We start from the raw sequence: 27884 nt of genomic DNA, 5'->3' as shown, positions 1-27884 counted from the left end.
CCACCATAGTGTTTATTGGGGACACTTTGTTGGTACTTTGGTATTTTGTTGGTGCTGTTAATTTATTTATTATTTTTATATAAAAACTAGAATGAATGAATGGTGCAGTCCTACTTTCACTGACCATGTAGATACTAATAGAATACCTTTTTTAAGGCTAAATGATAGGAAGCACTAAGTTGGCACTGTGTATATGACATACTCTGACATGCTGGAATTACTGTTTATTGGGATCACTTTGTTGGTGCTGTTTATTACAATCACTTTGTTGGTAGCATTTGGAGGAACTTTGTTGTCTCGGACATCATCAGTTTTTCAATTGTGAAAATATTTTTCAAAAAAAGATCTAGGAAAAAAAAAAAAAAAAGCATGCAACATGGCTTTTAATTGAAGAATTGAAGAATGTTGTGAAGTGCCACCTAGTGGTGAAAACGTCATACTTGCCAGAATTATTTTTTTAAAGTGTGCAAATTATCCGGTTCTCAGGAAAAGCTGGATCTAGCCCTGAGGCACCCGGGGAGGAGCGGCACAGACTCCAAATTCAGCAGCCTGGCAAGCTGGCGACCAATCCTAACAAAGGGCTTCTCTTCCCTTTCTACTGTAAATTCACTCATCCCTAACTAACTACAAAACGGTATTTAGGTTCTATTGGAATGTAAGAATATGGAGGCAACAAGGTAATAATAAAGTAGCTAAGTAAGCTGAGTATATAGATTAAAACCCTGTTATATGTGTTCATGTGTGTCTCTGTTTTCTCCCTAGTTCTTCAATGGATCAGAAAAGTGTTTTCATTGCACTCATTTTGTTCATTACAAAAGGTACCAAACTTCATGTATTCTATAAGAAAGTAAATGGGTTATTCTATCTGGACTACCACTTTCTATAATGTCTTATTAACCCCTTCCTGACCATATGCAAATAGATATATATTCAGTCTGATAAATTTAACATTTTGGCTTACAATCATATGGGGCCTTATTTTTTGCAAGAGGGACACGTTGTACCCTTCATTTTACCCCAAAGTGTAAAATATAAAAAAAATGGAGAAAAAAACCACATGGGGCGATATAAAAAACAAAACTGAAATTGTGCAATTTTATGGGTTAAGGTTACTGGATAGTAAAAGTGACTAAGCTTACTCTATATTAGGGATGGTCCAAACCGGCCGAGGTTCGGGTTCGTACGAACCCGAACTCTCGGCAATGATTCTCGCTGTCTGCGCGCTCCGTGGAGAGGGGGGATACAGCAGGAGGACCGCCTGGAAAACTGGGATACAGCCATAACCATAGGCTGTATCCCAGTTTTCCAGGCAGTCCTCCCGCTGTATCCGACCGCTGCACGGAGCGGGCAGACAGCGGGAATCTGATGCCGAGCGTTCGGGTTCATACGAACCCGAACCTCGGCAGGTTCGGACCATCCTTACGCTATATAATCTAATAATATCTTTTTGTATACTGTACATTTTGTTCTACTATTTAAAAAAAATCTAATCTTTTCTAATAGATTTTTTTTTTCCCTATGAAGCTGTGTGGGGGGCATTTATGAAGACTGGCTGTCGTTAAAACCGGCGGGTACGTCAGTCTTAATGAAAGCCCCAACCTTTTTTCCAATCCGGATTTTCCCTACCTTGTCCACCGCCCTCCCCCCACACACACAAACAGACAGCTGGTGTTCGTCACAAAAGAGGGGCCAATCTACCCCTTTTTCATGGCATATGCAAAGGGCACACAATGGTAAAATCCCCCCTTTGTGTCCATTTGTATAGTTGTACATGAAGTGCATTGTTCAAGCGGTGATCTGCCGGTAGAGCTTGCCACAGGCTCTGTCAGCAGATCTTGTCACAGTAGCCATCAAGGCCTTGCAGATCAACACTTACAATTACATCACTGGGTTGCGAATTGGACCTCCTAAACATCAGAGACGAGGTAACAATTGTTATCACTATAGATCGTAGCAGCTAAATAGCGTAGTGGTCAGAGTGATCTTCAATTTCAATTATTACCAGTGGGTGTCAGCCATAGATAGCAGATGACACCTGCTGAATGTGGTGCCCAAATCTGCACCATATTATTTTACTTGAACCATGATGTTCGTGTACTTCATGGGTTCAGAAAGAGGAAAGACATAGGATATGCTTGAGGACTCCATGAAGCCATCTCATTTGAATGGGAGGTGGTGGATCTAGATTGGTGGAGCAGCCTGGGCCAGTAGTGAATGGGGAACCCAACTACATTAGGAAGACAACGTTTTTACTAAACTTCCCTTGAATTCTGAGCAGGAAATGTACCTAGTTATGCTACAATATGAAATCTGCCAATGTATCTCTTCAAATCTTTCAAATGCTGCAAATCTGCATTGAGATTAATGGGGGTTTTAGACGTTTCCCAGTGGTTAACGGAGAGCTAGAACCAGAAACGGACCATTCTTATGATCAGTGGGGTTACCATTTTGGAAAACCATTTTGGCTAAATATTGCAGCCTCCGCGAAGTGAATAGGACTGGTGTTAAGTGAATTTGCTCGTATCTGGCAATGTTCTCTGAAATTTGACTTCCAGGGGCTGGAGAAGTTGGATGCCACCATATGGCTGCCAGGAAAACATGAACAAAGCCCATGGCTATATCCATGTTTTACAAGACTCCACTGGGAGTCAAATGCCGAGTGTTCGGGTTCGGAAAATATTGCTGAACCCACACAGTTTGACAAGTTCCTTCAACACTGGATAGGACTGATCTGCTATATTGTGCTCAGGTGTGGTGTTGTTTTTGGAAGGCAGGTGCCTGGTTAATCTAATCATGGACAACCTCTTAACCTGGTAGATGTGATCAAATTATTTTTTTTCTCTTTACTTTTGTATGTTTTTTTTCATATGTCTTCTCTTTTTCTAGATCTTCAGTACAGCAATGCATATGACATTGAAACTCCCAAGACACTATGGGCGGTCAGAGGTTCCTGTGTGGTTATTCCCTGCAGTTATAACTATTTAAATCCTAAACTATCAAGTGAGAAAATTTTGGGAATCTGGTATAACGCCAGTAACATACATGGGAAAGATGACAGGTTTATTGAAAGTAAATTTCCCAAGAAATATCCAGAAGCGTCTTTCATAGGAGACCTGGGCGATGGTGACTGCTCCATAAAAATCCATAAAGTCCGACTTTACAACTCGCAGATCTACAAGTTTCGAGTCGAAATGGAACACTTTAGGTTTTCATACATGGCTATTGTCCAGCTGACTGTTTTAGGTAAATTTATATAAAAATATAGGTAAAAAATATATAAATTACTTGTCATCGCTAGTGCTCACTAGTCCTCCAGTCCATCTGTTTTATTCTAGCTCTGCTGCATCCATACATTTCATTACTGTAACTAGGTCATGTGCTCACCAGCCTGACCCACAGAAAATCAAAGTGTTTAATGTGTCAGAGGAAGTAGTCTGATGCAAACAACCTCCAACTCCAGACTACACGGATTATGGGGCGCAGGTCCAACTTGAGATCGAGGCACAGTGAGTAATAAAAATATATATTTTATTGTGGAGACTCAACGCGTTTCGGAACCGCACCGGTTCCTTTCTCAAGAGTCATGATACTGATAAAACAGAACAGCACTGATAAAACAGAACAGCACAGTGCTGTTCTGTTTTATCAGTATCATGACTCTTGAGAAAGGAACCGGTGCGGTTCCGAAACGCGTTGAGTCTCCACAATAAAATATATATTTTTATTACTCACTGTGCCTCGATCTCAAGTTGGACCTGCGCCCCATAATCCGTGTAGTCTGGAGTTGGAGGTTGTTTGCATCATTGTTTCCTGTTGGATATCGGGAGTGGCTGCGGTCCTTGATATATACGCTGCAGAGTGTTGTGCCTCCCTTTGCACAACCACATCAGGTGAGGGTTGCTGTGCACCCCTATCCCTTTTTCACCTTGCCCTTCTGATCCTCGCCATGGAGCGCTGTCGCCCTTTGTTTTTTCTAGAGGAAGTAGTCTGTCCTGGGTCTGCTGACTTCCCGAAGAACTACAAGATGACATCATCACCTATTAGATCCTTTCTCCCTGCCTTAGCTATCCAGCACATGTGCAGAGTTCAGACAAGTGATGAATAGGAGAAATCCTGCCAGGGGCGTTCCTAATGGGGAAGGGGGAGGGGAGGAGGGACAGAGAGGTGGTGCAGTCCTAGGGCACAGACATTCTAGGTCAGGGGTTGTTAATTGGCGGACCACAGTCCGAACAGGACCACAGAGGCCAGCTGTCCGGTCCCCTGCTGCAGCTCAGTATACCTGTATACTGACAAAACACAGTTATCACTGAACTCAAGGAGATCAGTGAATAAATTCCAATGAAGTACTCAATCAAGAGTCTCCACTGATACCCTAAAATTGTAAATATGCAAAACAAGAGTCCGTGGAGCCTTGGTTGCGAGTCTCAAAACACAGAAATAGCCAGATATCCCTAGCCTGTTGCCAGAGGGTGCCTCCATAATGGGGAGAGCACCACACCACCCTGATAGGTAGCCCCTTAAGTCCCACTCGGTTGCGAGTATTGGAACATAAATATTGAAACAACAGGGTGGCCCCTTTTATGTCAAAGTCTAACTCAAGGTGTGAGTATTGCGAAATGACAAGGGCTTGCCAAGGGGTGGTGTGGTGCTCTCCCCATCAAGGAGGCAACCCGTGGCAACAGGCTAGGGATATCTGGCTATTCCCGTGCTTTGAGACTCGCAACCGAGGCTCCATGGAGTTTTGCTTAAATTAAAATTTTGGGGGGCATCAGTGGAGACTCTTGGTTGAGTACTTTATTGGAATTTTTTCACTGATCTCCTTGAGTTCAGTGATTACTGTGTTTTGTTGGTTTATTTGTCATTGCCCCAACTAGCCAGAATCCTGCTCCACACTGACGAGGAGCCAATATCTCAGAAACAGCTGTCTGTGGATGGATGCCTTTCTTGGCAAGCCCTTGTCATGTTGCAATACTCTCACTTTGAGTTAGACTTTGACGTAAAAGGGGACACCCTGTTGTTTCCCTACTTATGTTCGAATACTCACAACCGAGTGGGACTTAAGGGGCTACCTATCAGGGTGGTGTGGTGCTCTCCCCATCATGGCGGCCACAAGAGGGGAAGGGAAGAGGAGAAGCTCGGACCCAGGTGAGTATAAGTGTTTTTTTTATGTTATATGCCAGATGGGAGGGGGAAGCACAGGAAATCTATATAATTAAGGGAGCACACAGCGGGAGTCTATATACTACTGGGGGAGCGCACAGGGGGGCTATATACTACTGGAGAGTGTACAAGGGTGCTATATACGATCGGGGAGTACACGGGGCTATATACTACTGGGAGTGCAGAGGGGGGGCTATATACTACTGGGGGAGTGCACAGGGGGCTATATACTACTGGGGAGAGCACAGGGGGGCTATATACTACTGGGGAAGAGAACAGGTTTCTATATACTACTGAGGGAGTGCACAGGGGGCTGTATACTACGGGGGGAGAGCACAGGGGGGCTATATACCACTTAGGAAGCACACAGGGGGCTATATACTATTGGGGAGCACACAGGGGTTTATATACTACTAGGGGAACAACAGGGGGGCTATATACTACTGGGGGAGCACACAGGGGTCTATATACTACTGGAGAGCAAAAGGGGGCTATATACTACTGGGGGAGCGCACAGGGAGGCTATATACTACCGGGGGAGTGCACAGGGGCTACATACTACTGGGGGAGCGCACAGGTGTCTATTTACTACTGAGGGAACAACAAGGGGGCTATATACTACTGGGGGCAGTCACCCCCTTTGTACCTAATTTCAAAGGGCCGGTGAGAGAGAAAATGCCAGTTTTTCCACTAATAAGCATCAATTCTGTATGTAAATAGTTCAACAACTTTGGGAAAAGTAACAAAATATGTTTACTACTGATGTTCAGCTCGGACCTTCACCTGACCCCGGTAAGTGGACCTTCACTAAAAGTTGTTGAGTACCCCTGTCCTAGGCCATGCCAATTTGACACAGGGCTGCAAGTTTAAAAGTTTAAAAACTGTTTTAGGGCAATAACTGCATCACCTGCTGAATGGACCCAAGGGGGGATATTGGATTAAAAGAAGCTATGCGATGGTACAATCGGTTGGGGGGTGGGGGGCTGATTGTGGGTACATAGTCGCTTTAAGTGCTTGCTTCTTCCAGCTCATTCTACTGATCAGTGGGGATTTCAGCATAGAGATACCTACTGATCATGTTTCTGTAACGTGTAAAAGGTTTTATTATTATTATTATTATTATTATTATTATTATTATTATTATTATTGATGAAACATTTTATTCTATCAATTGATATCAATAACCAATAGGTTACATAGTTACATAGTTAATACAGTTAAAAAAAAAAAATACACATGTCCATCAAGTTCAACCAAGGAGGGAATGGATACAGGAAGGGGGACAGCTATGAGTTATGCTATCCTTCACACCTAAGGCTTTTTTCCCTATATTTAGTTCACTGTAGGTTTGATCTTTTGTGTATTTATGGTCATTCAGAGAAAAACCTTTTTAAACAATAAACTAATGATTTTGTTTTTGTTATTTGGCCTCAGATAACCCTCCAATTCCCACATTGGTCTTTCCTAATAAGACAATCCCAGAGACTACAAATGTTACTCTACAATGTTCCACGACCTTCACATGTTTAGCGGACGTTGTGGATCTGGTCTGGTCTGCTCCTGGAGGACATGTTATTGTTTCACGTAACTATGAGGGGGAAGGAGTGTGGAAAGTGGAATCTAATATTACATTTCAGATGTCCAGGAACCATGATGGGATGACCGTCAGCTGCCATGCGATCTACCGCTCAGGAGCCAAGTCACAAGTCGTAAAAAGAAATCTATGGATTGGCTGTAAGAGTACACAATTGTAATTTATGTTATAAAGTAACACCTAATGCTATGTTCACACACAGTATTTTTGCTCAGTATTTTGGTCCTCATATTGCAACCAAAACCAGGAGTGACTTAAAAACACAGAAAGGCTATGTTCACACATTGTTGAAATTTAGTGGATGGCCGTCATTTAATGGGAAATAATTGGCGTTATTTAAAACATTGGGGGAGATTTATCAAAGGGTGTAAAATTTAGACTGGTGCAAACTGGCTACAGCAACCAATCACAGCTCCTCTTTCCTTTCACCAGAGCTGGAAGCTGAGCTGTGATTGGTTGCTGTGGGCAGTTTGCACCATTGTCCGTTGTTATGAAATAACGGCCATTATTTGTCATAAAAAGACAGCCATCCCTTAAATTTCAACAGTATGTGAACATAGCCTATCTGTGTTTTCAATCCACTCCTGGCTTTGGTTGCAATATGAGAACCAAATACTGAGCACAAATGGGCTATGTTCACACAACGTATATTTTCATAAAATCACGGCTGTTTTACAACGGCCGTGATTATTACGAGAATATACGTTACATTGCTGTTTATGGGATCCTGGCTGGAGCGTATACACATAGTATACGCTCCAGCCGGGATCGCTAGCGGCACTGCAAACAACTGACATGCACGCAAAACCTTGTCAATGCACGTTATGGATCGGGCAGCTCCGGCCGCTCACTCCATAGTGTGCTGTGGGGAGTTCTGATGCGGGCGCTCACAGATGTGCCCGCATCAGAACTCTGTGGCCATAAAAATGGACCAGCCGGATGATGGAACGGCCAGTCTCTTATGACGTGTGAACATGGCCATACTGTGCGTGAACCCAGCCTAAGACCATGTTCACATGGCGTATCTACCCGGCCATTTTGTGACCTGGCCAGTACTGCACTACTAATGAATTCATATGCGGGCGCACAACTGTGCGCCCACATCTGAATTCCCCACTGCACATAATGGAGTGTGCGGCCGGAGCTGCCTGCTCCATTGTGTGAACTGATGTCAGTTATTTTGCTACCCCACTAGCGATCCCTGCCGGAGTGTATACTATGTGTATATACTTTAGCCGTGATTGCACATCGGCAACAACAGCGGTGATTATTACACAACTTACTTTGTGTGAACATAGCCTTAGGCTATGTTCACACTAAGTAAGAGACTGGCCGTTCCGTGACCCTGGCTGGGTCACGGAACGGCCGGTCTCTGGCCGGATCATCTCAGCCGGTACTTAAGTACCGGCCGGATGATCCTTCTGGCCGCAGAGCTCTGATGCGGGCGTATCAGCACGCGCCCGCATCAGAGCTTTCCATAGCCCCCAGTGAAGCAAGTGGCCGGAGCCGCTCGCTTCACTGTGTGAACTGAAAGGTCTTTCTGACATGTCAGTTGTTTGCGGCGGCGTATGTGTGTACGCTCCAGCTGGGATCCCATAGAACAACAGGCATTGTTCCACCGCGGTAAAAGTACGGCCGTACTTTTACGTAGTGTGAACATAGCCTAAGGGTGCAAGGGTGAAGAGGCGTGGGAACTAGAGATGAACAAGTACTAAAATCCTTGAATGTTTGTTACTCGAATCAAGTATTTTCCAATGCTTGAGTGCTCGATTAAAGTAACAAACCCCATTTAGTTCAGTGGGAGACTCAAGCATTTTTACAGGTCCCTCCTATTCAGCAGAGGGGAGGGTTTCTGGTGCACCTAAAAACCTCAAAATGTGATGGAAACACTTGAATTACGCCACTTTTACAGACTGACAGTGGGGAAAAAATTAGATAACACTCTCCTGTACGTTTACTTGTAGATAAACCAAAAAAGGTAAAGGAGAAAAAAACTTCTTATAACCCTTAAAAGCTGACTCATCTCTAACCTTAGTTCCCGTCATCTCTAACAACTATAGATACCATAGACAACAACCCCCCTGGGTAACTGTCATTGCATGTGCGGTCAGACCCATGTTAAAATTTTGGAGGATGGAGCCTGTTGTGACCCTCTCAGAAATTGTGGGTGAGAGTCACTTGTGACCCTGTTAAAAATTGTGAGTGAGAGCCTATTGGGATTCTCTAAAAAATTATGGGTGAAAGCCTTGTGTGATCCTCTTATAAAGTTCTGGACTATATTTTAAAAATTCCAGCTAACATGTGCCGACGCTTACTGGTGGTGGTCAGCCTGATATTGGTGGCTCCTCTGCTGATCGTTGCACGGCATAGTTTGCAAAAGACAAATGGTTTGTCCTTGGCCCTTTATTCAAAATAATGCCAGATGGCGGAAGACCTCCTCCTCCATGAGCGGGTGCTCCAGGGAACACTTGCGGGACCACATAGTATGGCCCGCTTTCTCCCTTTGGCCACATCACTGCCTCTTTTGTCCGGTGCTGCAGATTTTTTCCCCTCTGAAACGCTGGGACCAGTCGCTCACTTGTTGGACCAGTCACTTCGCTATCCACCCCCTCCTCACTACCCCGAAACAGTGAATAGTGAACACTTTCGGCATCAGTGAACATGACCTACGGTGCCTCCAGAACTATTATTTCAAACTGTGTGGTGGAAAACTGACTGGCCACATTATCTGCCATCAAAGTCAACATCTGTTTGCGCTCCTCTGCATCCTGTAGTGGCATACTACGTGCCCCTGCTAACAGGGTGTGGTGGCCAGGGATCCTGCAAAAGCCGTGATGTTGTTGGACCTCAGCAGCAGGCTCTGATTCAACACGTTCAGGCCTATGACTTCTGCCTGCACCCTCATCACTACCCACGTCCTCCTCCTCATTCCTCTCCACTAGTCTTGCCCATGTTTTGTGCATTATCATTTGGTATTCATTTAAGTATCGAGTGAATAGTGAGCTCGAACAACCATGTTCACTCATCTTTAATGGAAAGAAATGGATACCATGTCCTGTCCTAAAAGAGGTCCATTTTCATGTTGGCAATGGAGCCCCTCAAGTCTATGTACAATATGCCCCTGATTTCTCATGCCTATAAAGAGACTCTCTTAAGGTTCCCATACATGTTATACTTATGTTGGCCGAGCCCAGTTCAGAATATGTCGGTGGAGATAGGGGTCGGGTGTAATAAGGTTTTACTGCCTGACGTCTTTGTTCTCAGAGGGATGTCACCCTTTCCCTCCATACCCCATGGAGAACACAAGAACCCTGTTCATGTGTATGGGGAGGATGGGAGAGATAACTGTCGGCCACAGTTATTGATGGTGTATGGCCACCTTTAGGTGAGGTTTCATATTGTAAAGATAGCTACTGACTTTTTTTTTTTTTTAATTATGTAGTCTCATTGTATTATTATTAATACAGTATGTAGCTCGGCTTCACCACTCCATCGGCCTTTACAAACTGTTAGATAGTGTCAAAGCTTTGTTTTCAGAGGCATGGGGGCTCAGATGTTCGACGCCCAAACTGAAAAGTTAGGCCATATTGCAGTAATATGTTAACTTTTTATTTTATCCTTGGTATAAAGCTATTTGTTTGCCTATTGTTTTAGATAAGCCAGAAATCCTCCGGAATTCGCACTGCAGAAAAAACCTGAGTGCAATATACTGCGAATGTGCGGCCATTGCCAAACCTCCAGCAAACATCACTTGGCACAGCCCTGATATCATAGTCACCGAGACACCTGGATTCTTCATAAATTCATCGTCTCACGGCTCTTTTATAGTGTCCAGGCTGGAAGGATCAATGACACTACCAGGAATTGTGTGGTGTACAGCCAGCAACATGGAAGGCTCCGAGTCTCAGAACCTGACAATTTACGGTAACAAGTCATGTTACTCTGACATGTTGTTCTTTACGATAAGAGTTTCCCCCAGTCATCTTCTCAAAGAAACTGCATACAAGTTGTGGACATTAGTGAGAATAGCTGGGCCATGTATATTGGTACACAATACGGGCAATATCAAAATTATATTTTGTTATCAGAGTTTCCCTAAATCATAGAGCTAACCTATGAATCCTGCATCCTCCACTCACTCAAACTTGTGAATCCAGCTTTCTCTGGTTACACATAAAGAAAGCCTGTGAGTCCTGTTTTCTCCACCCACCCATATGTAGACAAAGCCTGTGACTCCTGCTTCCTCCACTCACTCATAGAGAGCCTGTGAGTAGAGATGAGTGAAACGGTTCGGCTGGCATGGGATCCGGTTCAGATTTTTCCAAAAATCTGAGTCCGATCGGATTCGGATTTTTCTAAATCCGCTCTGTTTTTTTTTTCTTTCTAAAATGGCAGCCACCATTCTAGAAAGCAGGAAGTGTTCCGGGCGGGAAAAGCGCTTTCCCATGATGCCCGGAACACATCCAATCAGCAGGGATCTTGCACTAGCCCACCCACTGTGTGATGTCGGTATTGCTTTAAGAGGAGTGGTCACATGACCGCATGAGGCAGTGTTCTGAGAGAGACAGAGAGAGAGAGAAAGAGGAAGCATACTGTTAGCGGTGCACAGAGCTCGTCATTGACATAAAGCTGCTGCTGCTGTTGCTGCTGTGGTGTACTACAGACTAGTGAGAAGATATTGTAGCAAAGGAAAGGAAAGATTAGGAAAGCAGAGAGTAGAAACATCCAGTGATTGAGAGAGAAATATAGAGAAGGCGAAAGATAGATAGATTAGGCATAGGACAGCAAAGGGTGCACAGAACAAAAACGTGCTGTACAGATATACAAGTCCTATACTTCTAGTGTGTATATCACATCCGTCTTATCCTAAGAGACAAAAATACCTGGTGCAGGTGTATAGCACAAAAATCTTAAAAAAAGTGCTATATACAGTATATATAGACAATTTCTATACTTGGACCCTTCTGATAGTGTGTATATCACATCCGTCTTATCCTGTGAGACAAAAATACCTGGTGCAGGTGTAGAGCACAAAAGTCTTAAAAAAAAGTGCTACATATATAGACAATTTCTATACTTGTCCTATATATTACAGAAAATATTGTTCTCATCTACCAAGTGTAGAAATCAGAATTTGAATATAAAGTCATGGCACAGCGGCAGCAGGAAACCTCACAAAGCGTTTCAGGCAGAGGGCAGGGCAGAGAGTCTGGCTCAAGGGGCAGAAGAGGAAGTAGCGCAGGAAGAGGGTCCAGTGGCAGGCCTGAGCTTCCTTTGTCACACCAGGGTCGTGTCCACACATCTAATTCCACAGTCCTGGAGTGGCTGGCTCACACTTCGACGTCCACAAGGATAATTAGTGAGACAGCCAGCCAGGAACAGTATCTGTGGGTAACTCGGACACGACCCTGACTTGGCACGGGCACGCAGCAATTTCCCCACGTCCTCCATCTGACATCCTCAGCAACATCCCGCTAACTTTTGACCCACCGCCTGCAAGGGTACTGTTGGCATCTATGAGCAGCCAACTGCTCGTTGATGATGATAAGCACGTGGGGGAAGAGACAGGGGACAATCAAGTGCAGGGCATAGCTGTGTCGAAGGCGATATCAGAGCAGGCCCATGTTAGGCCTGGCAGGAGAGAAGTAGGCAGTAGACGAGAGGATGATAGCATCATTCTGGAACAGGATGATGCTACATCGGAAGTCAAAAGCATAGCCGGGACAAGCAGATGACCACTGGGGAAACCTCCTCCACTGCAGGTCCTAATATCGGCAGCGCCCGCCCATCCTCGCAGCCTGTTGGTACTAGACTCTACACCTCGCCTGTGTGGCAGTTTTTTTAAAAGTGCCCAGAGGATACCTATGTGGTCATCTGTCGCCTGTGCGACAAGCACATTTAAAGAGGCAAGAGTTGCCATCCTGGCACCAGCGCCATGGCTGCCCATATGAAGCGCCACCACCTTACCGCCTGGGAGAAACGGGGTGATAGTGGGTCACAGCAGGCCCAGGCACACCCGCGGTCAACAGCAGCAGGAAACAGCAGTAGTCACAACGGCCTTTCACAGAGTCAGACCTCCTCTGTGGAAGGGAGTGTGGCTGTGTTGCTAGCAGTAGGCAGCCTGGCATCATGGAGTCCCTATACCGGAGGCAGACATATGCACCCAGCAATCCTGCAGAAGTCAAGCTGAACACCCACCTGGCCAAGTTGCTGCTGCTCCAGGCTCTGCCATTTAAAGTTGTCGACTCGGCACCTTTCCGTGAACTGATGTCATTTGTGGAGCCACGGTGGAAGGTGCCGAGTCGACACTACTTTTCCAACACAGCTATCCCGGCCATGTATAGCTATGTTCGCGAAAAGGTTGCTGACTCGCTGAGCCATTCAGTGAGCAGACGTACATTTAACCACAGACATCTGGAGCTGTAATTATGGGCAGTATATGTCCATTCCTGCTCAGTGGGTAAATGTAATATGGCTGGCGGACCCCCAGCAACTTGGCCAGGGAAGGGCGATGACACCACCCCTTTGTCACAGCAGGGTTCCTATGTCGCGGTCCTCCTCCACCTCCTCCAGTAGGTCCAAAACCTCCTCAACCGCCAGTGTTCCTCCCTTGTACCACTTGGGTGTAGCACAGAGGTGTCACGCTGTGCTGCATCTATCCTGCCTGGGGAAAGGAGACACACAGAGGAAGAGCTGCACCGCCTGCTCGAGACGGAAATCCGTGGCTGACTCCACGCCATCTTAAAGTGGGGACAGTGGTGAGTGACATTGGGAGCAACATTCTCTCAACGCTACGTCAAGAAGGTATGAGGCACGCCCCGTGTATGGCACATGTTTTAAACCTAATAGTTACACAGATTCTAAAGTCTTCATCCCATATACAGACTGTGCTGTCAATGGCTCAAAAGCCATTCAAGTCGCTCTCACCACATCCTCCTCGACCACCTGCAGCGGAGGAATGGTCTTCCCAACCATCGTCTCATTTGCGATGTAGCCACGCGGTGGAAATCCACCCTCCACATGCTGGACCGGCTCGATGAGCAGAGAAAGGCTTTGACTGATTTCCTCTTGATGCAGGCGGACACGGTGACTCCCCTGTGTAACCTGGAGCTCGGGCAGTAGCAGCTCATGCGCGACACCTGCCGCTTGCTACGACCCTTTGAGAAGGTCACCTTTCTGGTCAGTGGGCAAGACACAGGACTGAGCGCCATCATACCCATGCTTCATGTACTGGAGCTGATGTTGATGCGACTCAGTGGCGAGGGGGAAGAGGTCTTGCCACTGTTGCAGCCTGAGTTGCTGAAGGAAGGCTTGGCGGAAGAGGAGGGAGAGAAAGTTGAGGAGGAGGAGGACCTGAACGCACAGGAACTCTTAGGGGAGACGAGTGGAGGAGAAGGAGATGAGCCTTCCTGCCAGACTAGAGGGGGGACAGAGGAGGATATGCAGGGCTATGAGGAGGATAGAGGAAGTAAACAATGGCAGTATGCTATGGAGACGGAGGTGGGGACTCGTGCAAAGGATTCGTCAATGGGACAAGTTCTGGCTGGCCACACTACTGGACCCACAGTATCGCAACAAGCTGTGTGAATTCATTCACCCTTCCCAATGGGAGGAAAAAATGAATTATTATAGAGAGGAGCTGGGCGCTCTCATTCACGCCATTCCCACCAGGGCCACACCAGCAGCGCTGCCTTCTCCACATCCTCCTCTAGCAGTTTGGGTGGCACGAGCAGCGGCACCAGTCTGAGCCTGATGTCCATGATGCACGCTTTCATGCAGCCACAGGCCGGGGTAACAGGAGCACCCGCACAGCAGCAGGACATGGTGGCACAGCTAAAACAGCAAGTCCAGGTGTTTTTGCACTCTATGTTGCCACCTAACATCCCTGAACCCCTGGACTACTGGGTGGGAAAATTAGATGTCTGGCGACAACTCGCAGAATTTGCTATGGACATACTCTCCTGTCCGGCCAGCAGTGTGTCATCCGAGAGAGTTTTCAGCGCACCAGGTCATATTGTCAGTCCCAGGAGAACCAGATTGGCCTGTGAAAGTGTGGAGCGTCTGACTTTCTTCAAAATGAAAGCCACATGGATAGATAAGGACTTTGTGACACCTGCTCCTGATACCACAGAGTAGGATTTGGTCCTGTTGTCACCAAGATGTAGGACCTTTTCTGCATCTATTATGGCCTATATGTGAACTAGACCTTACTGGTCATTTCACCATTCCTGCTGCTGCTGCTGCCCTGCTACCTCTCGCCTGTCCATGGACCTCATTATTCCGCTTCTGCTGCTCATGTCACTCCATTACAACTGCTACTCCTGCCCTGGCCTCCATCTTGGCTACTGCTGTGCCTTCACTGGCCTCCATATTGGCTACTGCTGGGCCTTAACTGGCATCCATGTTGACTACTGCTGCTCCTGCCTAGCCTCCATGTTGGCTACTGTTGCCCCTGCCTGGCCTCCATGTTGACTACTGTTCCTCCTGCCCTTGGCTCCATGTTGGCTCCTGCTGCTCCTGCCTGGCCTTCATGTTGACTGCTGTTGCTCCGGCCCCCTGGCTCCATGTTGGCTACTGCTGGGCCTTAACTGGTATCTAGGTTGACTACTGGTGTGCCTGCCCTTGCTTCCTTGTTGGCTACTGCTGGACCTTAACTGGCATCCATGGTGACTACTGCTGTGCATGCCCTTTCCTCCATGTTGACTACTGCTGCGCCTGCCTGGCCTTCATGTTGACTACTGTTGCTCCTGCCTGGCCTCCATGTTGACTACTGCTGCTACTGCCTGGCCTCCCTGTTGGCTACTGTTGCTCCTGCCTTGCCTCCATGTTTACTACGGTTGCTGATGCCTGGCCTCCATGTTGACTACTGTTACTCTTTAATGGCCTCAAATGACTATTGCTGGACCTCCACTGGCCTCCAATGACTACTGCTGCTCCTTCACTGCATGTGTGACCTTTTTCCTGCATAGACCCTGTAATGGCGAATTTCCTGCATAGACCCTGTAATGGTAAATATTGAAGAATGGACTTTGTGATATCGAAAAGATAATGATGTTACTGACATGTAGAGCCCTAAATTCAACCTAATACACTACCCCCGTATCATATAGATGCTTTAAACTATGAAATCTGAAGAAAGTCGGTCGAACCGAACTTTCCGAAAAAATCCGGAAGTCCGGACATGACAGCACTGGTGCTACTAATTAGCTGAACGGGCTGTCAGTCCAGATGAGAGTGAAACCCTCTCACTGTCCACAACTGGGCGTCAGTCCCTGCACTTATATAAGTACTAAACACAGACAAGACACAGTACAATCAAACAAGGTACAATGACAGTAGACAAGGCAAAGTCACACAGAAGGACAGGACCAAGAAGGCAGCGAAGAACAGGGGACCAAACCAACGGAGGAAGAAAGCCAGAGATGCAACAAGGTAAACAGAGAACCAAAAGCCAGAGGTAGTAACAAGATGAGATAAGGACAAAGCAAGAAACACTGAGGACTAAGCGAGGCACACTAAGGGCTAAGCGAGGTAAACTGAAGACTAAGCAACATACCCTGAGGACAAAGCAAGACAGAACCAAAAGACAAAAAATAGCATAAAGGCTGGATCTAGCTAGGCAGACAAGCTGCACAAGACTATCAAGAGCCCAGACTGAAGGGAGAGAGAAGCATTTGAGGGACCAGAAGTCCTGGACTCCAAGCTGATAGGTAGAGCAGGAGAAAAACACAAGAGAATCAGAGAAAGCCAGAGGTGAAACGACCTGTCAATCAGAACACAGCAGAGACAATTAGTAAATAGACCACAGCAAGGAAAGTGCAGGGAGAACTGAGAAAACATAGACCAGATCACAAAATCAGACACGGACTTAATGCCAAAAGCGCAGTCTTTGGCGCAGATGTCGGATCTTCACCGCAGAGGGTGGCACTGATGCCTTTTCAGGCACGATTCTGACAGCCACATTATCTGCCATCAATGCCAACATCTGTTTGTGCTCCTCTGCATCCTGTAGTGGCATACTACGTGCCTCTGCTAACAGGGAGTGGTGGCCAGGGATCCTGCATAAACCGTGATGTTGTTGGGCCTCAGCAGCAGGCTCTGATTCAACACGTTCAGGCCTATGACTTCTGCCTGCACCCTCATCACTACCCACATCCTCCTCCTCATCCCTCTCCGCTAGTCTTGCCCATGTTTTGTGTTATCAGCAGATTATGCATAGGAATTCTGTATTCATTCAAGTATCGAGTACTTGAGTGAATAGTGAACTCTAACAAACATGTTCACTCATCTTTAATGGAAACCAACAGATAACATTTCCTGTCCTAAAAGAGGCCCATTTTCATGTTTGCCCTGGAGCCCCTCACGTCTATGTACAATATGCCCCCTATTGATCATGCCTATAAAGAGACTCTCTTAAGGTTCCCATAAATGTTATACTTATATTGGCCCAGCCCAGTGCAGAATATGTCGGTGGAGATAGGGGTCGGGTGTAATGGAGTTTCATTTCACTGCCTGACCTCTTTGTTCTCAGAGGGATGTCACCCTCAGAGCAGTCTGGCTGCTTCTTTCCCTTCCTACCCCATGGAGCACAAAGGAACCCAGTTCATGTGTATGGGGAGGATGGGAGAGATAACTGTCGGCCACAGTTATTGATGGTGTATGGCCACCTTTAGGGGAGGTTTCATGTTGTAAAGATAGCTACTGACTTTTTTTTATTTTTGAATTACGGCGTCTCATTTTATTATTATTAATACAATATGTAGCTCAGCTTCACCACTCCATCGGCCTTCACAAACTGTAAGATAGTGTCAAAGCTTTGTTTTCAGAAGCATGGGGGCTCAGACTTCGACCCCCCAAAATGAAAAGCTAGGCCATATTGCAGTAATATGTCCTCATTGCCACAATTTACCAGATGGGAAAACCCCTTTAACTGTGTATTTTATCCTTGGTATAAAGCTATTTGTTTGCCTATTGTTTTAGATAAGCCAGAAATCCTCCAGAATTCGTACTGCAGAAAAAACCTGAGTGCAATATACTGTGAATGTGCGGCCATTGCCAAACCTCCAGCAAACATCACTTGGCACAGCCCTGATATTATAGTCACCGAGACACCTAGATTCTTCATAAATTCATTGTCTCACGGCCCTTTCATAGCGTCCAGGCTGGAAGGATCAATGACACTACCAGGAATTGTGTGGTGTACAGCCAGCAACATGGAAGGCTCCGAGTCTCAGAACCTGACAATTTACGGTAACAAGTCAGGTTACTCTGACATGTAGTTCTTTACCATAAGAGTTTCCCCCAGTCATCTTCTCAAAGAAACTGCATACAAGTTGTGGACATTAGTGAGAATAGCTGGGCCATGTATGTTTATTGGTACACAGTATGGGCAATATGAAAATTATATTTTGTTATCAGAGTGTCACTAACTCATAGAGCCAACCCGCGAGTCCTGCATCCTCTACTTACTCAAACTCAAACTCAAACTTTTGAATCCAGCTTTCTCTGGTTACACATAAAGAAAGCCTGTGAGTTCTGTTTTCTCCACCCTCCCATGTATAAACAAAGCCTGGGAGTTCTGCTTCCCCCTCCCATTCATATAGAAAGCCTGTGAGTCCTGCTCCCTCACCACTCAGAGAAATTGTGTGAGTCCTGCTCCTTCACCACTCATATAGAAAGCCTGTGAGTCCTGCTTCCTCCACTGAGTCATAGAGAAAGCCTGGGACTCCTGCTTTATCAGAAACGGTTAATCAACAGGGTACTGACAGGTAAGCAGATACCACAGGCTTATTTGACTGTGGGTAGGGGGCCCTAATACAAGGGGCAATTGTCTTGTGTAATAAAGACGACGATCAACCAAGAAGCCGATCGTTGTTTTCCAATATGTTAGAAAATCATCAGCTGATGCCCAGCCGACAGCTGATGAAAGTGTAAAAAAATAACAAAAAATGCTGCTTACCAGCAGCTTTGTCCTCCTTACTTGCTTCTGGGATTCCTCACTCACCACAGCCACCCCTGACCCAATCTCTACAGTGACAGCCTGCTTAGCCAATTACTGACCGAGAAGAGACAGCACCTGGGCCAGTGATTGGCCGTCTAAAGTGACAACCGTGGTTGCAGTGAGCAGGAAATCCAGAAGCAAGCCAGGAGGACCCAGGGGGAGTGCGGAAAGGTAAGCACCACTTTTATTATTTTTTAAATATGCCAGCTGTGCGATAATAGAGCCATATAATAGGCCGTAGGCAAGCATGGGTCTACTGGACCATCACTCGCTTACTCAGTTAATAACTATGGCCTCAGGAAGGTAGGACTGCTTATTCTATGTGTATGTGAGTTTAGGCCTTCTCTACAGGTGGGTGGAGGAAACAGGACTCACTTTCTGTATCAATAAGTAAGGAACTAGTACAGCGAGACAAGGGGGCTTTCTCTAGATGTGGGAAAGGAAGCAGCGGCAGCAGTTAAATAACTGTTTCCATGAAAAATAGAGATGAGAGAAACTAAACAAACCGCACTAAACAGCTATACAGTTGCAGGCATTTCATTGTTTTAGTGCGGTTCAGCTGTTTGCTCATCTCTACTTACCTGTCCATGTTTCCCTGGTGTCCTCCTTCTCTAGTGGTCCCCACAGGCTCCACCAACCAGCTCAGCCAATCACTGACTAACACAGGACAGCGCTGGTGCTACTAATTGGCTGAGCGGGCTGTCAGTCCGGATGAGAGTGACAGCTTGGTCAGCCAATTAGTGGCCGCGGTGCTGTCCAAATTCAGTCAGTGATTGGCTGAGTGGGCTGGAAGAGGCTGAAGACAGCAGAGACCCGTAGGAGGACACTGGGGGACAGTGGAAGTAAGATTCGGTTAGTTCATCTGTAATGATATAATTAAATCAAATTACCGAAACCCCTACATGTGTTGCCCCTAAGGTGGAGTTTGTCAGATGCAGCTGACACAAGTTTATCAGATGTCAAGGCACTCAGATTTAGCAGAATAGGCTAAAGCTGGAGGCAGTAGAATGATGTAGCAGAGCTGGGTTTTTCATTACGCCGATCATCAATGAGATATTTTTGTAATATTGCACTTAAAGTATTAGTGCCACTTAGATTAATGTGTTGCATGGACACGTCAAAGGTTATGATGGGTCTGAAGCTACCCCAAACCAACCCCTCCACCCAAATCCATCCCTGGCCTTTACTTATAGCCTGGGAAGTACTTAGTTTGACTGATTACAGGAGACATGTTCCATTATAGTCAATGGAGTCTGTCTTCTGTACTCAGTGAGACTTCATGCTGGAAAATGAAGCCTTCTGCTGGGCACTTCACCCATCTACAAGTAACTAATCCTAACTTTTAGCACCCATGAAAAGTTAATTTAAATGACAGTAACACTTTATGTAGTATTTTAATGTTTTACAACTTTAGAAAACCCTCGAATCCTACAGGCATCTGACTGCATGAAGAAACTAAGTGGTATATACTGTGAGTGTGCGGCAATTGGTAATCCCCCCGCCAATATCACCTGGCACAGCTCTGATAGCAATGCTACCAAGGTTCCTGGATTCTCCATAACTTCATCATCTTATGGCTCTAAGACGGTATCCAGGCTGGAAGGTGCTGAGATGCCTCCTGGAGGTCTATCGTGTACGGCCAGCAATGTGGATGGCTCCATGACTCACAACCTACCTGTCCATGGTAATATAGACTATAGATGTAGCAGATGTAAATGCATGTTTTCATGTTCTTCATGGCTGTAGTGTCTAAGCTTAGTGATATCGCTGAGAATCCAGTGGATACCCAATGATAAAATTGTACAAATGAATTCACTGGATTTACAGAGAAGCACGTTTCGACTGGTGTAGAATTATCTATAATTTACTTTAAATTGTAACAGACCAAGAGCACAGGAGGTCCCGCCTCCCTATGTGCAACACCATGCCCCCTTCCTGTCCCCCTGGCGAGTGAGGTTCAGAGTGAAAAGTTACTAAGTTCTTGCCTAAGCCGGTGCTTTGGGCAGACATTTGTAACTCTTTATCGGTCAGTGTAGATTTCAACAAATTTCCCCCCTTGTGTTTCATTTCTTCTGTAGTTCAAAACCTTTCCTAATGTAAATAAATGGGAACCCTCATGTTTACACCCAGAGACTGAAAACCTATTGAGATTTAATACTTCTCACATCTGAGGGGTCACTACAATTATAGATGGCCCTAAATGAGCCCAATACATAACTAATCTCTGGCCTAAGTTTGGGATTATGCCAACATGGAAATGTATTACCTCTCCTGTATCACCTATTACCTATTGTGGATATAAGTCTCTGATCAATGGGGGATTCCACCAACCAATGCAGTGACTGCACCCCTGCTTCTCCACTGCACCATACGCTCAACATGAGATTTCCAATCATTGCCAATAGCTATTATATTATATGAAGCTTCAGCCTTGGTCTCCTTCTCAAGTAACAAGCTACGCAAAAAAAAATTGAGCTCTTCTCCCTCCATCATGTCCCTGACACAATATGTTTTTCCCTCCTATTGTCTCTCTTCATCTGCTTCCTAATGAAGAAAAACATTTTCGGCCAGTCCATGTGTGGTAACCTAGGAGAGCCAGGTGGTGTATAGCTGGGCAAGATGGTGGTGTACCCCTGAGGCACTTGTCATGGTGGCCAGGAGTGGCATGCGCCAACCCCTGGATGTATCAACATACACTTTTTAGTTAGTACAGGTGTAGGTGTAGTGTGAAGAAATCACATAGTCTCTGATCAACTAAACAGGAACCAATTTACTGTAGATCCTTAAAAGTGCAGTACAGAGTATACAGTTCTCTCTTTTTAGTAGAAGTGCAATAGATAAAAATCAATTCCTTGAGCTGGGTACTTGGACATATTGTATATAATATAATATAATATTGAATATAATTGAACACAGCTTCTCGCTGTAGGAACAATAGTTTATTTATTTGAAAAGTCGCTGTGTTACTTTAGCTTGAACTTAGTTTAGTAGGCTGGCTTTAGGAGGAGAGGAGTAGACTGAAGGCTACTTCAGGGATATTGAGGGGCCCCTTCCTAGACCCTAAGGTACTCAGCTGTGGGGGTGTTTAAATAAAGAGTACCTATGCCCATGGGTATGAATTTCTACCTTTTGCTGTCTATGGGCACAGAGTGACATAAAAACAGGAATGTAGGTCCCACCTCATGAGCAGAGCTAGCTGTTGGGGGAATGCATAAGGAAACCTAGTAACAACAGTGGAGTCTTTTAGCTTTATCTGCTTACCTTGAGCCCCTGTTCACCTTGGCCTCCTCCTTTGTGTCCTTTTAGCCAGCTATAGCCAACATGGGGTTCCTTGAGAAGAAATAAAGAAGACATCCGTGGCATGGAGTTCTGTCTATGGAAGCCATAGCAGCAGCTCCCTCACAGAAATGCTGACTGGATCAACTAACTGGAACAACTGACTAGATCTCCCTCAGGGAATAAACTACTCTTTAATGGGCAAAAACAACTGGAAGGCCTTAACGCTGGCCAGTGATTGTTGGGATAACATGAGGTACCCAGCTCAGGGATTGTTCAGGGGAAATAACCCCATACACCCCATAAAAATACCGTCAGGCAGTTGGACAGTTAATCCTTTCCTTCAGCTGTGCATACAGTACACAAAATACATTGACATCTAGTGGTAGAAAATAGGAAGTGCATGCAGAAATAGGAAATACAGGTATTAATAGGAAATATAGGTAGAGTGCAGATTCCCTTCACCCAAAGGGTCCTATAAGAAGGTACCTTACTACAAGTGGGCAAGAACATAGCAGAGGCCACACCGGCTCTGGGACACTGCACATGCACATAGATAAAGAGGAGACGTAGTCACACCTGGTAACCAATGTAAAACCAATTACATTTTCTTTTCTAGTGGACAGGATGGCACCTCTCCTGATCGCTGGAGGAATCCTCGCCTTCCTGGGGCTGTGTATTACCGCTGCAATCTTTGTGATCAGAAAATACAGGTATATGCCATCCTGATGAATATTTTTATAGTTTATCTTAATATATAAGGTATAGGGGCCGTATTTGCCTCAACTTCATTACTTTGGATTTGAACTTAGATTTTGATGTTCTCTTGACTTCAGTGTAAGATCCAGTTCCTATGCAGTATGGGTGTTGAGTTCCTCTATAATTACATTGGGTCACTTCATACTCTTATAGTTCTTATTCTACATTCTCCTGACTGTACTACTTATCTGGGCTCATCCTCACCATGTATCTTGGCACACAGAGGCTTGTTACTCTCTAATTCTCTGGGATTGTATTACAAATTCACTGTTTTCTTGCAGCATTAAATGGGTACATTGGCATTGGTTCTGGGATGTTCTGACACTTTTTCAGGACACATTCTCACAATATATCTTGGCACATTGGCACTTTTTGGGTGTGTCCTAAATAGTGATGAGCGAACATTCTGATGCTTGGTTCAGATCCCGAACATGAACATAAGAAAAAAATGATTGGGATCGGTTCAGTTCGTGTTCGCCGCACATTCACAAACAAATAATGAGCATACACTAGAAGCGTATCTTTTGGTGCGCACAGATCATCAGATGCAAAGCGTAAAATAGGTAATAGTGGAGCAATTACGAGCTGAGTAGCATTACCGTATCTTGTATTTGCCCATGCGTATATACACAATGACATACATACATGATTCACGCAACACGTGCGAGGAATGCTAGGCCGCAGCCTACAGTCAGCTCAGCAAGTTAAGATGTCCCAGCGAGCCTCGCCTTTAGGCCTCTGAGAACTCAAATATATTGGGAAGATAATGGACAGGATGGACTATGATGGACGCCCGGTCACTATAGGGTTAAGAAATGAATCCTTACAGTGCTATAGTGGATTCCGTCACCCTCCCTACACTGACAATTTCACAACTCGGTCAGCTACACTGACTAACTACCACTGTGAATATTGCTGCTTAACTAAATTCAGATGCTGTCCCTGCTCGTGTCACTCTCCCTACTGAACGGCAAGATCAGGAAAGATCGTGAGAAAATTCGCCTCAGCCTTATATGGTTTTGTATGATATCGATTGCATTGTTTATCTGGACACCCTAACTGTCTGTTTTTAATTTTTTTATGTGGAATTATAGACTGTGCTATGTATTATACTTATACTTTTATTGTTTTTATACTTTTTCTAGATCAGAGGAAGAGAACCCACCAACACCAGACAGTAACATAGCGATTGATGCAATATACCAAAATGATTTCATTGGCAAGGATCAGATGAAGAATACTTGTGTAAGTAAATGCTCTAGGGATGTATCTGATGCTTTTTCATATGAGATGAAGTATTTGTGGCTTTTTTTAGGATTGCAGAACTATGTATTGAGTTCTTGTGTTTCATGAATAGAGATGATTGAAAATGAAAAAAAAAAATAAATAAATAAAAATGCGTGAACCTTTAGTTTCCAGTTCTAGAATAACTATGTGATATCACATAATAGGGTTATACTGTGTTACAGATCCATCGTTCGGTCTCCTTTATCTTATATGGGCACCATCGCGTTCTTACTTGGCTCATGAATGTTTACGCATGTCTGAATCCCACATGGCATGAGTCAGCTACTAAAACATGTTGTTTTTAAACTATTTTATGACTGTTCTTTTACTTGTTTCACTTTTTGTACAATGTTATGGGAGCGGCCATCTTATCTTAGCCCTGTTTAACAGCATTTAGTGACATGCTTTACAGCAAACCTCATGGACATAGACGACAATAGACAGGACCTGTCCCCTTGAGATTAATGTAAAACATAATCTGTGACCAGAAAAGAGGTTATTCCACAGGAAGCTGCTACTGTCTTCTCTATCCACTGGTGTCAAATGACTTTTGTAATGCTGTACAGATCACTTTTTAGCAGCCTCCTCCTTATCATCACATGTAGAACAGGAAGTCTTAGCTTAGTTTAAGAACTAGTGGTGAGAATGAAAACTGCAAGATTGCAGGATTATTTTATAATAAAAAATTGATTGAAACAATAGATCATTTTCTGTGATTACTTGTAAGCCTGGATAACCCCTTTAATCTTTGTACTTACTGTATTTCTAATATTCTCTCATGTTTTCCTCCAACACAGGATTCAGAAAACATTTATGCAAATTCGATCTTTCAGGTACTGTATTACTAGACAATAAATTTATTCTTGTCTAGACATGAGGATATAATTTACGGGAAGTCAGATTTTCCCTAGTAGGAAAGAGAGGACAGCACTCCGGCGGTACTCGAGGAGGCAATAACCAGCAATATGTAAAGAAAAGCTCGGCACTCACCAAATCTTATGCTTCATTTATTTAGTACAGAATTAATCAATATTACAGCAGTACACGTTTTGGCCCAGCATGGCCCTCATCAGCTTTAATGCCAGACTTTGGGCCCATTGGGTTTGCTTCACAGTAACTGGCATTTTACCAGACAAAGAGTGCATAGTACATTTTGTCCAATTTTTTCACTGGAATTTGCAACAGAGACTCGTAGTGGAGCTTCCCATGTAGAAAGGAATCCTATCTTATGGTCCTTTTAGACGGAACGATTATCGTTCGAATTTGCACAATAACGATCGCATTTCAGCGATAATCGTTCCGTGTAAACACAGCGAACGATCAAGCGACGAGCGAGAAATCGTTCATTTGATCTTTCAACATGTTCTCAAATTGTCGTTGATCGTTCGCATAAAATTCGCAGATCGTTCCATGTAAACGGTCTTTCAACGATTTCACCTATGTGTGAGATAGGCTTAAAGAGAACCAATCACCTGAAATTAACTGTCCCTATAATAAAAGATTCTCTGTCCATAAGTCTATTCCTGAAGATACAGACTGCCTGTGCAGTCTGTATCTTATGCTTTTACCTAATCCAGTATAGCGGAGCAGTAAGGCCGGGGGCGGCCATCTTGATGACGTCACAGTGGTGCGTTCCAACGCTGGAATGCAAGGGACGTAATCAAGATGGCGTCCGGCTTTACTGCACCGCTACAGAGGAGTAGGTAAAGTATAAGATACAGACTGCAAAGGCAGTCTGTATCTTCATGAAGTTTATTTCTGAAGATACAGACTGCCTGTGCAGTCTGTATCTTATACTTTACCCACTCCTCTGTAGCGGTGCAGTAAAGCCGGGCGCCATCTTGATTACATCCCTTGCGTTCCAGCGCTGGAACGCACCACTGACGTCATCAAGATGGCCGCCCCCGGCCTTACTGCTCCGCTCCGCTCCGCTATACAGCTATAGGTAAAAGAATAAGATACAGACTGCACAGGCAGTCTGTATCTTCAGGAATAGACTAATAGGCCCAGTTAGGATATTCATACACAGCGATCTCGCGCTGTATAGCGCGGGATCACTGTGTACTTACAGAGCGGTGGCAAAGGCTCATGGGAGCCCTTCCTGCCGCTCGGCATGCTGGGAGCTTCCTGTCGCGCGCCGGCTCTTTTCAAAAGAGCCGGCGCGAGACACGAAAAGAAAATAGGTATATTGCGAAAACGCGGCCCTAAAAGTAATTAATTCAAATTACAAACATTAATAAAATAACAATTTTAATCTAATTATCGAAAAAAAAATTTTTAATTTCCGCCCATGATTGGTTCTCTTTAAGCGATCGCAAAACGATTTTTCCGTACGATGTATCGTTCCGTCTAAACGCTGATCGTTATAAAAAAACACATTGTTCATTCAAAATCATTGCTCCGTCAAAAAGGACCATAAAACTTTGTCGAGCTTGTGATTTCCACAAAGTTGGTGGTGGTTTCTGCTGGAACATGTATGATATAACTAAGTGGAAGCTCAGGAGATCTTCTGGTGCCCTGGTGGGACAGTGTGAGCCTTCCAACCCCTAACTAACACCAGAAGGAGATCTTACAACAGAAGACAGTATGGTATGTCTTGCTTGAAGCCTAAATGAGACTTAGTCAGGTCTGGATTTAGAGGGTTGTAGCATAAAGAAGAAATTAAAGGGATTGCTTAGGACTTAATGGAAGTCAACAACATGAAGATGGACCTCAGTAGATATGATATATAGAAAATATTCTTTAGAGAGGTTTAAAAAGGGATGTGAGACTTTCTGTAAATGTTGTGAGGCTAATAGATGGCTGGTGGAGTATATGGTTAACCGGAAGCTGAAGCACTGAACCAGAATCTCACCGTTGAGGTTAATTTTGACTCTTACAATGTCAATATCTTTATTGTGCAGAATGAAAAAAATGTCTACACCAACATGGAAAAAGAAAAAACGGCAGCAAAAGGAAAAAGAAAAATGTAACCAAAAAGGAGGGAACTGATTTTCTAAACATTGTCCTTGTACATTTTGCCCATTATCCCTAAAAAAACAGCACATTTGCATTACACACATTTGAGTATTACATTATGTTTTATGCTGTTATTCTTTTTGTGATTACCGATTGTAGGAGAATGTTTATTTTGCCTTGGATTTGGATCCCAGAATGGAACATGATTTCTTGCAAGCTAAATAACAGCACCATTTAGGGGTTTGGAGGGGTCACGGTGGGTATAGACTCGCTTCAAGCTTACTCGCCTCCCCTGATTCTGCGCTACTGCTGTTCCGAAGGTCCCGGTTTCTGGTTTTCTCAACTTGTTTATTGCTTCCAATCATGTGCCAGCCCTGTAGGAAATGTGACCAGTGATTATTTAAGAAGGTAGTTCTTGCAGGGTCAGCATGTCAGCAGAAGCAAAAAGATGAGAAGGCCAGGGATCAGAAGCCATTTGGACAGCAGTGGAGGGTGGTCAGGGCAGGTGAGTATGCTTCATTTTAGATTTTTACAGCACCTGGGGCCCTTTGTTAAATATACTTTGTCCCTTGACAACCCCCTTAAGCATGTTTAGAATTGTACAGAAATTATTTGTGAACAATTCCTGTAAATTATTTGGTACACAAATAAAAGCCATTGTTTGGTTTACATCGGCTACACTTGTGACTCCTTTCTTAAACCAATAGTGACTGTTATCAGCCGCCTGGATCTCCATTCATTTTCCACAAAACGTTCTAGGGATGGGTGTGGGGGGGTGGGTGTGTGTGTGGGGGGGGGGTGAACTGGAAACAGATATGTTAGTGGAGTATTGACCCTAGGAACACAGGG

The 27884-nt window shown here is 44.8% G+C and overlaps 1 protein-coding gene across 1 annotated transcript; it reads left to right on the top strand.

Annotated features, from left to right (window-relative positions):
• Positions 1–663: 663 nt before the first annotated feature.
• LOC138768815 (myelin-associated glycoprotein-like) lies at positions 664–27399 on the top strand. Its single transcript, XM_069946771.1, has 11 exons — positions 664–677; positions 763–818; positions 2887–3243; positions 6595–6894; positions 10409–10678; positions 17735–18004; positions 20170–20439; positions 22651–22744; positions 23936–24035; positions 24875–24910; positions 26981–27399. The coding sequence occupies exons 1-11, from the start codon at positions 664–666 to the stop codon at positions 27047–27049; spliced, it is 1836 nt and encodes a 611-aa protein (XP_069802872.1). The 3' UTR covers positions 27050–27399.
• The last annotated feature ends 485 nt before the right edge of the window (positions 27400–27884 follow it).

The sequence above is a fragment of the Dendropsophus ebraccatus genome, chromosome 12 (genome assembly GCF_027789765.1).
Source record: "Dendropsophus ebraccatus isolate aDenEbr1 chromosome 12, aDenEbr1.pat, whole genome shotgun sequence".
Classification (NCBI taxonomy): Eukaryota; Metazoa; Chordata; class Amphibia; order Anura; family Hylidae; genus Dendropsophus; species Dendropsophus ebraccatus.
Note: the sequence above shows the minus strand (reverse complement) of the source record. Positions and strands in the feature narration are given on the sequence as shown.